Source organism: Oenanthe melanoleuca, chromosome 22 (assembly GCF_029582105.1).
Source record: "Oenanthe melanoleuca isolate GR-GAL-2019-014 chromosome 22, OMel1.0, whole genome shotgun sequence".
In the NCBI taxonomy this organism is placed as follows: Eukaryota; Metazoa; Chordata; class Aves; order Passeriformes; family Muscicapidae; genus Oenanthe; species Oenanthe melanoleuca.
The window spans coordinates 230,720-243,523 of record NC_079355.1 but is presented as its reverse complement, the minus strand read 5'-3'; the positions used below and the strand labels follow the sequence as shown (position 1 = coordinate 243,523).

Sequence of the window (12,804 nt, the reverse complement as noted above, 5' to 3'; positions counted from 1 at the left end):
CCCAAAAAGCTCCAGGCTCCGAACTGCTTCGGTACCGGCACCCACGCCTGATGCGCCCCCGCTGAGCTCGGGGAATGAGGGAAGCCCCAGGAAATGCCGATTTTCTCCCCCCGGGGCTGCGATCGGGGCTGCGGGGGTGGGCAGGGCTGGGTGGGATGGGCTGCGCTGCCGAACCCCGAGAACCACCTGGAACCGGGGAACAGCCCGGGATGGGGGTCCCTGGGAACCCCCACGGGGTGGGAGTCTCCGAAAACTGATCTGGGGAGGGGGGACCGGGACTGCCCGGGAACGGGGCCCTCAACAGTCATCCCGGGACGGGGGAGCCCCAGAACCGCCCCGGGGGGGCGAGAGCCGCTCCGGGCCAGAGGGGCCCAGGAGCCCCCGGGACGGGGGGTCGGTGAGGCACCGAGCCCCGGGACGGGAACGGCCTGGGGGGGTGGGGGAGGTCTGTCCGGGCTCTGTTATTCGGTGGGGGGGGGGGTCTGTCTGTCCGGGGTCTGTTATTCGGGGGGCGGTGGTCGGTCTGTCTGTATGGGGTCTGTTATTCGGGGGGCGGTCTGTCTGTCCGGGGGGTCTCCCTGCCGGGGTCTGTTGTTCGGGGCGGGGTCTGGTATTTAGGGGGTGTGCTCTCTGTGGGGGTGGGCTCTCTATGGGGGCGTGGCCTATCGCTACAGGGGCGTGGTCTCGCTGCTCGGGGGCGCGGTTTAGGCTCTCGTGGGCGGGGCCTAGCGGGGCGGGACTGTCCGGGACCGCGCCGGGCGCTTCCGGGGAGGGGTGGCCGTGCCGGGGCGGTACCGGGGGGGCAGTGCCGGTAACAACGGAGGGGCGGTACCGGGGCGGTGCCGGCGGGCGGTGCCGGTAACAACGGAGGGGCGGTACCGGGGCGGTACGGGGGCGGTGCCGGTAGCACCGGCGGGGCCGTGCCGGGGGCGGTACCGGGGCGGTGCTAGGGGGGCGGTGCCCGTCACACCGGAGGGGCGGTACCGGGGCGGTACCGGGGGCGGTGCTGGGAGGCGGTTCCGGTAGCACCAGGGGGGCGGTACCGGAGCAGTGCTGGGGGGCGGTGCCGGTAGCACCGGAGGGGCGGTACCGGGGGGCGGTGCCGGTAGCACCGGCGGGCGGAGCGGGCGCGGCCATGGCGCTGAACCTGGCCAAGAACGGGCGGGCGCTGCAGGAGGCCTACGGGAGCGTGGTGGCCGCGGGGAGCCGCACGGACTGGTGCGGGAGCGGCGGGGATGGGACGGGACACAGGGATGGGATACTGGGATGGGACGGGATGGGGATGGGGAAGGGGATAATGGGATGGGGTGGGATGGGATGGGATAATGGGATGGGGTGGGATGGGATACAGGGATGGGATACAGGGGTGGGATGGGGGAGCACGGCGGGCGGGGGGAGGGGGCTGTGAGGTGTTCGGAGGGATGTGGGAGTGGGGTGGGGGATGGGGGTGCCGGGGAATCCAGGGGAGGGGATGGAGGGGTGGAAGAACAGGGATGGGTTTTACTGGCTGGGCTGGTGGCCTGGGGGGACATGGGGTGTGAGAGGGGCAGGGAGTGTCCGGGGACTCCGTGGGGCCCCGGGCTGTGGGGTGGCCGCTCCCTGCGGGGCTCTGCACTCAGAAGGTGTTGGGGGGGTGTGAACACCACAGATGAGCACTGTGCTGGCTAAAAATCCCATTTCTGCCTTGATTTTAGGGCTCTGTTCACCTATGAAGGCAACAGCAATGACCTGCGAGTGGCTGGCTCTGGAGGTGAGGATTCTGGGGACCATCCCCATTTCCGTGGGTCCAGGGCTTCCCAGGGCTCATCTCACTGTACCTGCCTGGGATGTCCGGGGGTTTTTAATCCCTGAGGGTGTTTTGGGGGTGCCCTTGGTAATGGGATGGGGGCAGGAAGCTGTATCAGGGTGTCTGGTGTGGTTTTGGAGTGAGGGATATGGAGCAGATCCTCCTGACAGCTCTGCTTCTCCTTTCCATTCATTTTTATCCTTTCCAAAGGATCCAAAGTTTGGATCCTGGCTGCTCTTTTCATCCCTGAAGTATTTTAGATCCCGGATTTAGGCAGGGCCACGTGGTACTCCAGAGCCACTCACTCAGCCAGGGCTCCCTACTCAATGCTCTTAAAGCCCCTCATGTCTAATACCCTTCTTCCTGCAATTCTTTTTTTATTTATTTTTCATCTGTCTACTGATTCCCACCCAAACTCTACTGCTGGGAAGCCAAAGCCCTCAGGAAGCAGCTCACCCAGGCGGGTTTCCCCACGCTCGGAGTTTGAATTCTCTCATCCCTCCCCAGCTTCTTCCTTAATTTCCAAGTGTTTTTCCCAGCTTGTGGAGCTCTGTGGAAGTTGCTGGGATGCTCCACAGGGTCTGATGGAGCCCATGGAGCCAGGGGTTTGGTGCTGGGGAATTTTGTTGAGGAGAGCTCTTGCTGAGTCACAAATGGGAGTTTTGGGGAGCTGCAGAGTGTGCCCCAAGCTCCCCGCAGATCCCTGCTGTCCCCAGGATCCCCATCACCTCTCTCTGGGCCAGCCCTCACCAACCAGCTTCAGACTTCCAGCCTTCAACTTCCCTGCTGAGTTTAGAGCCAAATTTAGAGCCAAATCATAAATATTTAATGGTGAGGAGGAAATGATCTGGGTGATGCTGCAGAGCAGAGCAAGCTGTGTTGGTCTCTGTTACTCCTGCCAGGGGTGATAAGGACCAGTGGCTCTTTCCCCGTTTTTCAGGGCTCAGACAACCCAGCACAGAAGGAATTGTGGTGTGGGGGAATATTTTTGAGATGACAGTGTGCATTTTTGGTGTTTTTCCTCCTTTCCTGGTAATTTATTGGTGTAGTGGGAGCAATGCTGTTCCCTTTCCATTGCCCCTGCCTGAGCCCTGTGTGGGATTTTCCCTCTGGGATTCACTTCCAAGTCCTCAAACCAGAACTGAGGCCCCTCTAGGTGGGAGTAACAGGGAGGGAGGCACTGAGGCAGGACCTTACCCGTGTTACCCTTTTGGTTCCTTCTCTACTTCTCATCTTGGAGAGCAGGAACAAGGCTCAGTCAGTTCCTCCACCACTTCTCAGCACTGTTCCCACCCTCACTGAGATATTTCCGAGTGTAGCTTTGTGCAGGAGCAGCAAAAGCTGTCTGCTCTCATTAAAGCTTCTAATTTATTAGGGAGTGCAAGCAGCTCCTTCCCCTTGTCATGCTTGCACTTTGTTGCAGATCCAGGATCTTTCCTGGATTTTTCTGGGGTTTCTTAGGGCCTGAGGAGGAGGAACTGGGTGATGAAGGCTGCTGGGGATGGGAGTGGGTGAGAAAAGGCTGGGGCTTGGCTCCCAACTAATCATGTGGATGATAAACGATCAGGTTATGTGTTTACAGAATAAACACTCATGAGATGTGACAACCCCACATTTAATGGGGAAAGTCTCCAGGGAAGGCAGAGCTGGGTGGGTTTGGCTGTTCCACCACGCTGGTCTCAGCCCTGTCCTTCCTCTGGGGCAGATGGGGGGCTGGAGGAGATGGTGGAGGAGCTCAACAGCGGGAAGGTGATGTACGGCTTCTGCCGCGTGAAGGATCCCAACTCCGGGCTGCCCAAATACGTGCTGGTCAACTGGGTGAGTGGGGACAGACCTGGGCTCCACTGGGGGCTGGAGCCCCTGCCATGGAGCCAGGCTGGGGAGCTGGGGGTGGCCAGCTGGAGAGGAGAGAGCTGCAGGGAGAGCTCAGGGCTCCTGGCAGTGCCTTGGGGGGCTCAGGTGGGCTGCAGAGGGGCTGGGGCTCAGATCCAGGTACAGCCCAGAGGGGCTCAGGTGGGCTGGAGAGGGGCTGGGGCTCAGGTGCAGGTAGAGCCCAGAGGGGCTCAGGTGGGCTGGAGAGGGGCTGGGGCTCAGGTGCAGGTGCTGCTGCCGTGGATGCAGCCCAGAGGGGCTCAGATGGGCTGCAGAGGGGCTGGGGCTCAGGTGCAGGTACAGCCCAGAGGGGCTCAGGTGAGCTGGAGAGGGGCTGGGGCTCAGGTGCAGGTGCTGCTGCCGTGGATGCAGCCCAGAGGGGCTCAGGAGAGCTGCAGAGGGGCTGGGGCTCAGGTGCAGGTGCTGCTGCCGTGGATGCAGCTCAGGTGCAGGTGCTGCTGCCGTGGATGCAGCTCAGATGCAGGTGCTGCTGCCGTGGATGCAGCCCCAAGGGGCTCAGGTGGGCTGGTGGTGTCTCCTTGCAGACAGGTGAAGGTGTCAATGACGTGCGGAAAGGAGCCTGCGCCAACCACGTCAGCACTGTGGCCAACTTCCTGAAGGTCTGATCCTCCTCGTGCCCTCCCTCAGGGAGTCACTGAAGGGTTTGGGTTGGAGGGGCCTTAGACCATCCAGTTCTACCCCCCTGCCACGGTCAGGGGCATCAGCCCCTCTGGATATTTCCTTCTTCTTACCAGAGCCCTTCTCCTTCCCTTGGGAGCTCTGGGAGCACGGGCAGGAATCGGGGCAGGGTGGGGGTTTAGGGCTCCCAGGGTGACCCCTCACCCCCATCCTGGTTTCTCCTGCTCAGGGGGCTCATGTCACCATCAATGCCCGGGCAGAGGAGGACGTGGAGCCTGAACTCATCATGGAGAAGGTGGCCAAGGCCTCCGGGGCCAACTACAGCTTCCACAAGGAGAGCAGCAAGTTCCAGGACTCGGGGCCCCAGGCTCCCGTGGTGAGTTGAATAAGTGAGGACTTTTGGGTGCCTCTGGTGGGAGGAGGGTCTGGGACCACTGTCATGCCGTGGTGGAAGGGGCACGTGGCCACTGACATGTCTGTGGAAAGGGAAGGTTCCAGGGAGAAGTTAGAGCCCCTTCCAGTGCCTAAAGGGGCTGCAAGAGAGCTGGAGAGGGTCTTTGCACCAGGGCAGGCAGTAACAGGACAAGAGGGGAAGGCATCCCACTGCCAGAGGGCAGGTTTGAAGCATGGGTTGGGTTGCAGGGACCGTAAAGCCCATCCAGTCCCACCCCTGCCGTGGGCAGGGACATTTCCCACTGTCCTAGAGTGCTCCAAGCCCCATCCAGCCTGGCCTTGGGCACTGCCAGGGATGGGGCAGCAGCCTGTGCCAAGGCAGCAATTCCCTGGTTTTGGCCATGTGCACATCACTGGTCTCACCCAGCCCTCCTTTAAATTGTAAGGCAAAGCATCAGGTTATAGGAACTTCTAAGAGAAGTCCCAGAGTGTGCTGATTTGGGCTGATTTTTGAGAAGAAATGCAAATAAAGGTGATTTCTGTGTGACTTCCTGAGGGCTCTGTGTACCAGAAGACGAACGCAATGTCTGAAATCAAGCGGGTCAATAAGGATAATTTCTGGGCCAAAGCAGAGGTGAGTGTCCCTCGGAGCACCAGGTGTTGGGTTGAGCTGGAGATTGTTCTCCATGTGCCTATTCCATGTCTGGGAGCTGGATCAGGAGCTCAGGGGAATGCAGAGCTGCTGCTGTGGGTGCTCAGAGAGGAGGCTGAGCCTGGCAGGGGAAGGTGCTGCTGTGTCTCATCTGGATTTGGCTCGGGGCTGCTGGGCTGTGCTCAGGGAGCGAGAACTGGGATGTACCCTGCTCTCCTGGCAGGCAGCTGGGCTGCATCCCAGCAAATCCCAGCAAATCCCAGCAGGGTGAGGAAACTGGTTTTTGAGCTCTCTGAGGGCTGCTCCGTTTCCTTCCCTTTCACCTTGGGTTTTATGGGGCTAAGCACACGTCATTGGGTGTGAACCTTCTGGGTGAGTGCCCTGGGACCCACTGTGTGCCCTGGGACCTGCCCTATGCCCTGGGACCCACCTCGAGCCCTGGGACCCACCATGAGCCCTGGGACCTGTCCTGGGACCTGCCCCGTGCCCTGGCACCTGCCCCATACCCTGGGACCCACCACGAGCCCTGGGACCTGCCCTGGCACCTGCCCCATACCCTGGCACCTGCCCCATGCCCTGGGACCTGTCCCATACCCTGGGACCCACCACAAGCCCTGGCACCTGCCCTGGAACCTGCCCCGTGCTCTGGCATCTGCCCCGTGCAGAGGGCCAGGGGGCTCCAGGCGCTGGCAGCAGCCCCCGCCCCTGAGCCCAGCGTGGCTGCCCTGTGGCCGTGTCCCGCAGAAGGATGAGGAGAACCGGCGGCTGGAGGAGAAGAGGCGCGCGCAGGAGGAGCGGCAGCGGCGCGAGCGCGAGCAGCGGCAGCGGGAGCTGCAGGAGGCGGCGGGCCGGGAGCAGGTCTTTAAAGCCAGATCCAGTGAAATCGAAGCCCAGAAGTGAGTGGGGCTTTAGGAATGATTCCCAGAGCCCATCCTGCTCTCCGGGGTTCCTGTGGTGCTGGGTGTCCCCACCTACTGCCTCTCTGGGCTGCCCCCACTCCAGCAGAGTTTATTCCTTAAAGTGGGGAATCGTGTCCATGCATTTCCCACTGCTGGAATTCCTGCAGGCCCAGGAAATCTCTTTTAAGAGAGCAGACATGAGGGGATCTTGCTCCAGCTGTGGGGGGAACATTTCCCTGGCTCACCTCCAAGGAGCTTGGCTGCTTGTCCACCATCATCCCTAGGTCTCCCTGCCCAGGGATCCATGGCTCCAGGATTATTCTCCCTTTTGTTTCCCAAGCTCTTGCCTGGCACCTATCACTCCTATTTTTGGGGTGTCAGAGGTCCAGGGAGCTCCAAGCTCCACAGGGATGACTCCAGGAAAATCTGCCCAGCTCCTATATCAAGATGCTCACGTCCATATCCCCAAGGAAGAGATTTCCTTGGAATGACCCCACTATTTGGAGCAGCTCCTGCCCCTCTCTCCGTGCTCCTCTCATCAAGGGTGACCTGTGGCACCTTGTGTGGCCCTGAAGTGAGGGGGAGCATTACCAAAGTGAGGGATTGCCTTCATGTGCTATTCCCAGGGACCTGGAATAGTGGGATGAGGTCTCAAATCCTCAGGTTTAACCCATTTGTCCCCACAGGAGACTCCAGCAGCAGCAGGAGGCTGAGAACAGGGACAGGGAGCAGCAGCAATGGGTAAGCTCTGGTGCTGGCCCCAGGCGAGGTTTATCCATGGTGGAGAGGACAAGGACCTGGGACAGGGCAAGTGGAAATGGCCTCAAGGTGCACAGGGGAGGTTTAAGTTGGATATTGGGAAAATTCCTTCATGGAAAGTGTGCTGCTGGGGTCAGTGCTGGCATCCCCGTTCCTGGGAGGATTTAGCTCTGTGGATGTGGGACCTGGGGACGTGGGTTAGTGGTGGCCTTGGCTGTTGGACTCGATACTTCCAGAGGGTTTTTCCAACCTAAACCATCCCCCAGTCCCACGACATCAAGTCGCTGTTCTCAGCCCAGAGTTCCCCCGTCTCCTGCTCATGCAGCTCCACTGCTGCCTCGGTTCCTTGGGTGCAGGGGGTGCTGGCAGGCAGGGGCTGGGGCAGGGCTGGCCGAGGGCGGGTTGCCCAGCCTGCCCTGTGCCGCAGGAGGAGCGGGCTGAGCAGCAGCAGCAGCAGCAGCAGCAGCGCGGGGCCGGCCGGGTCAGCGAGTCGCTGGAGAAGGCGCAGGTGAGCAGCGGCGCCCCGAGCCCGGGAGGGGCCTGGCTGTGCCCTGGCTGTGCCCTGGCTGTGCCCTGGCCGTGCCCTGACCGTGCCCTGACCGGGCTGTGTGTGCCCCTGGCAGGAGGCTGCCACGCTGGTCGCGCAGAGAGCCGTCAACCCCCGCGACATCTTCAGGCAGAGGGAGCGAGCGGGGCCGGGCCCGGGGCTGCCGGCACAGCCAGGTACGCGGGGACACGGAGGGACCCACGAGTCTCTGCACGGCAGGTCCAGCGGGGCTGCAGCGCTGCTGGAGCTCACAGCTCCCACCGCACTGCTCCCTGCTGTGCTGCGACCTGCACCTGCTGCTTTCCAGGGCGTGGCTCTAGCCAGGTTTTAATCACAAAGATTTCCATATTCTGATTCCCCCTCTGACCCTTAAAGTTTGTGTTGTTTTGGTTTTTTTTTTTAGAGTTCAATATATTAACACCAGGAAAAACACCACTATTGCGATCTATCCTGACTGAATGAAATTTCAGCCAAATTTTTGAACTGCCCCAGCCGAGCAGGATCTTGTGCTGTTAGGAGAGCCTGATCCGATCTCTCAGATTGAAATCAGGAAGTTTGCAAACCAGAACTGAGAGTAGCTGAGGAAGTAGCTCTGAGGAGTGTGTGACACCCCCAGGCAACTGTGACTGCCTCTGCCTCCTCCTCAGCCCAACCCCCTCTAAAGCATCTTAAATTGATTGGGAATAATCACTTCCACTTGGTGATAGGAGCACAAATCCCTTCTTCCTGGGGCAGGCAGGCAAGCCATGGATGAGGGAGGACGAATTCCATTCTGGGAAAATGTCTTTTCTGATGGTTAGACATCTTGGGGAGAGACTGACTTTGAGGTATTTCATTAGGATTTGGAGGAAAGGGAGATACATGCCCTGGAATCTGGATCTGACCCAGAGATAAGGGTTGGCAGGAGTCTTGGTGCTGGTAGGGCTTGTCTGGGAATTCTCCTCAGCTTTTGTTTGGTTTGGAGGTGGAGGTGAGGAGAAGCAGTGCAGTTGCCTCCTGCCACAGGAAGTGCACTGGCAGAAACCAGTTTGCATCATCCCCTCCCAGTTTGATGTCTGTGGAGTTCAGGCTGCTCCAAAAGTCACCATAGAAAGCCAGAGGCAGGGTCCTCATGGAAAGCCAGAGCCCTCCAGCTCTTCCTCCATAGATATCTTTTTTCTTTCTTTTTTTTTTTTTTTTAATTTTCTCTTGGCTGCTGCTGTAACCAGTTGCCAAACCTGTTTTCCACAACCAGGATTAGAGCTGGAAAATCCTGCTTGGGAGGGTGATCTAGCAATTCCTGTGGGTGCACAGTCAGGCTGGGAGACCCCCTGCCTGGCAGCCCTGCAGCCCCCTCCCTTTTCCAGGGAAGCTGCGCAGCCCATTCCTGCAGAAGGAGACGAACTCTGTGCCCGCTCCTGCCTCCCCCAGCCGGGATGTTTGGGGGGCCCCCCCAGCCTCCCCAGCACCTGCAGCAGGTACGTGCTTGGCTCCCTCCACTCCCCAAAGCTTTTCTCCTCATCTTTCCAACTAGATCCCACAAAATTGGGCATTTTGAGGAGATTCTGTTTGGTTTTCCCCTGGGCTTTGTCTCCAGCCAGGGCTGAGCATGATGCTGAGGATGAGGATGGTTCCTGCTTGTCTTCAGCTGAAGGCTCAGGGGGATGAGGATATCTCCTGCTGGAATTCAGGCTGGAATTTGGCTCTGTGCACCCCCAGCCTTCCAGACCTGCCACAGAGGCTTTGACAGTCAGGCTTGGACTTTTCCAAAGTGCCCCAAGCCCAGCCGAGGCAGCTCCACCCCTGTGCACAGGTTTCCCTGTTCTGGAGTTGTTTCCTTGTCCCAGTAAAGAGCCCAGGCACAGAGGGGCAGGACAAGAGGGACTGGCTTCCCACTCCCAGAGGGCAGGGTTAGTGGGATATTGGAAGAACCCTTCCCTATAGGGTGGGCAGGTTGCCCAGAGCTGCTGTGGCTGCTCCAGGATCCCTGGAAGGCCAGGCTGGATGGAGCTGGGAGCACCCTGGGACAGTGGGAGGTGTCCCTGCCCAAGCACTCCCCAGTGGTCTGGCTATTCCAGAGAGGGCCTGGCAGTGCCCAGGGGTGTCCCTGTGCCCTGTGGGTGGCACCGAGGGCTGCCCTTGTTCCCAAATCATGGAATCACAGTTTGGTTTGGCTTGGGATCTCAGAGACCATCTAGTTCCACCTGCCCTGCCACGGGCAGGGAACCAGGGATGTGCTGGGTCCAGCTCCCATGTCCCCAGGCCACTGTCACCACTAGATGCTGCTCTTGGCCAGGACCTCTGCTCCAGCCCTTCCCCTCCGTGGGAATTTTTTCATCTTGAGCGAGTTTATCCCTTCCCTGGCTCTATATCTTCCCTGTCAGAGGCAGATCTCTCCTTTGTCCTTTGGGATCCCACTGAACCCCTGCGTGCTCCATCCAGCTCCCAGCAGGAATGTGCTGTTGCTCCAGCCTGGGGCAGGAGCCAGGTGAGGGGACAGGGGTGGTTTTGGGTGACAGATCCCTGGTTCTCCTCAGGACGGGACTCTGGATACAATTCTGGTGTCCCGGGGTCCCACGTGGAGGAGAATCTGTATGAGGAGCCTCCGGAGCCCTCGGCCATCTACGAGGAACCACCCCAGGTGAGTCTGGGGGGCAGGGGACCCCCTTGGAGCATCCCCCAGGACGAGCCTGGAACACTTTCCTGAGCTAAAATCGTAGGAAATGGCGAAACCCCAGAGCTTAGGTGTGCTCAGGATGCACCCATCAGCAAAGGGGGTGCTGCTATGTCCCTTCCCAGTGCTCCCACCTCCAGCAGGTGGGCTCGGGGGGCTGGTGGGCATTTCTGGGCTTTGGGCATTGTTGTTCTGTTCCCTCCCACTGTTCTCCTGGTGATTCCTGCTCTCCTCTCCTTCCTGAAGGAGCAAGCTGATGATGCCAAATATGACTACGGGGTGGAGTACCAGGAGCCACCGGACCTGGCGGGGAAGGGGCTCTGTGCCCGGGCACTCTATGACTACCAGGCTGGTGAGACCCACAGAGCCACTTCCCTTGTCCTGTCCCTCCAGACCCTTGTCCCCAGTCCCTCTCCAGCTCTCTTGGAGCCCCTTTATGCACTGCACGGGGCTCCAGTGTCTCCCTGGAGCCTTCTCTGCTCCAGGTGAGCATTCCCAGCTCTCCCAGCCTGGCTCCAGGGCAGAGGGGCTCCAGCCCTGGGAGCAGCTCCATGGCCCCCTCTGGACTCGCTCCAGCAGCTCCACATCCCTCTGGTGCTGGGAGCCCCAGATGTGGAGCAGGTCTGAGCCGCCCTCCTTGTCTGTCCCGTGGCAGCTGATGACACCGAGATCTCCTTTGATCCTGAGAACATCATCACCAACATCGAGATGATCGATGAGGGCTGGTGGCGCGGCTACGGCCCCGACGGCCACTTCGGGATGTTCCCTGCCAACTACGTGGAGCTGATAGAGTAGGGACTGCCTCGGGGGCTGGCGGGGCTCCAGCCCCGGGACTGCTCCAGGCCCCCGAGCCTCAGCTCCTGCCTGATCCTTCCAAACACACGGCTTTTTCTTCTCTCTCTCTCTCTCTCTCTCAGTCAAGTGCCATTCCCCGTCCCTGGCAGTGGGCCCCCCAGGCGCTGCCTCCCTGTCCCCCAGAGCTGCCCTTGGGTGGGTGAAGGAAGGGTCCCATCCCGCCCTGAGCCTGCAGGGCTGGTCTCCCCCTCCTCCCTCGGCGTTGGGGTGGTGAGGAGGGCGTGAAAAATCCCTCAGAGGAACTTTCAGGGAACTAATTACCTCCCCCCTGTGCTCCCTCCCACCCCGTGACCTTGGACCTGCTGCAGCCACACTGGAGAAGCCAGTTTCCCAATTTTATCTCATTGGAAAGGTTCATCAGAATAACTGTGGTATGCTGCAGGGTCTGACATGAGGAGAGGTGAATCCTCTGTTCCCCACCACCCTGAGCACACTGAGCTTGCCACGTGTGATCTTGTGTTCTCCCTGCTCACCCCACTGTTCGCCCCCCTCACCCCAAACATGCTCCAGGGATTTGAATTGGGATGAATAACGTCCCCTGCAGCGCAGATCCAGCCAGGCCGAGCGGGTGGGACCCCCCTCCCCACCCCAAACTCACTGTGAACAAGGAAAAGCCCAGCCCAGCCCAGCCCCTCCCCTGGAGTTTCCCACCCTGGTGTCGCTTTAGGAATAGAAGGAGAGGAAGGGCTAGGGGGTCCCCAGCCACCCACCCCTCCTGCAGCTGCAGGGGACACGGTGGTTTCTCTGAGTCTCTCCCCCAAGCTCCTTCTTCTCCCTGCTCCCCCCGGGCCCTCCCCAGCTACAATAAAAGGGCTTTTCTTTGGTGATGGATGTAGGAGGATCCTGGTGGAACTGGGGAGGAACGCAGGGGTCTGGTGCCTACAATGCACCACGGACGGTCCCGGGTCGGCTCCAGCCCGGCCGGAGGCGCCGGCGCCGAAGAGGAGCCGCGGTGGGGAGGGGTGGGTCAGATGGGAGGACCGGGGACGGGGCAGTGGAGGGGACACCTGGGGACAGTGGCGTGCATGGCAGCGGGGCTGTGGGACAGACGGACGGCGGCCAGAGAGACCTGTGGATGGAGAGACATGGTTGCAAAGGATGGAGAGCCAGGAGGGAAGTCAAGGACACCTCGGCAGACAGATTCATACCCAGAAGGACAGATGGATGCCCCAGCAGGCACCCGGAAGGACAGACACCCAGAAGGACAGATAGACACACCAACAGACATCCCGAAGGGCAACTGGATGCCCAGATGGACACCTAGAAGGACAGACAGACACCCCATGGACACTATATGAGGTAGATGGACACCCCAATGGGCAGACAGACACCCAGGAGATGGACAGACACCCACACGTACAGATGGACACAAATGGGTAGGGGGAGACTCCCACGGACAGACAGACAACCCAATAAATGGACACCTAGGAAAATGTCCTGACGTACAGCCAGAAGGACAGACGGGCACCCCGGCAGACAGACAGACCCGCGAGGAGTACAGCCCATGACGGACAGACGGACAACCCGACAGCGTCCCCCTCCGAGAGACGGACGGACGGACGGACCCGGCAGCTCCCGGGAGGCGCCGCCAGTGACTCAGGCGCAGGAAAGGGTGGGGACCGGGCGGCGAGTGAGGGAGGGGAATGGGCGAGCGCCAGGGACTCCCCAGCCGCGGGGAAAACGCGGCCCCTCGCACGGGGCGGGGGCACTGAGCCCTGGGACCCCCACCCTCCCGGGACCCCTTCTTGG

General features: G+C 60.5%; 1 protein-coding gene across 2 annotated transcripts; it reads left to right on the top strand.

Annotated features, from left to right (window-relative positions):
* The first annotated feature begins 1,083 nt into the window (after positions 1–1,083).
* Positions 1,084–11,882, top strand: DBNL (drebrin like). Of its 2 annotated transcripts, none has more exons than XM_056508498.1 (14): positions 1,084–1,218; positions 1,695–1,750; positions 3,492–3,604; positions 4,204–4,278; positions 4,527–4,673; positions 5,247–5,324; positions 6,087–6,238; positions 6,928–6,982; positions 7,428–7,508; positions 7,624–7,723; positions 8,894–9,004; positions 10,064–10,167; positions 10,447–10,552; positions 10,856–11,882. In XM_056508498.1, the coding sequence occupies exons 1-14, from the start codon at positions 1,136–1,138 to the stop codon at positions 10,993–10,995; spliced, it is 1,401 nt and encodes a 466-aa protein (XP_056364473.1). In that variant the 5' UTR covers positions 1,084–1,135; the 3' UTR covers positions 10,996–11,882. The 2 variants fall into 2 exon arrangements, with proteins under 2 accessions (XP_056364473.1, XP_056364475.1); XM_056508500.1 differs by having other exon boundaries at positions 1,099–1,218; positions 7,443–7,508.
* Positions 11,883–12,804: the final 922 nt, after the last annotated feature.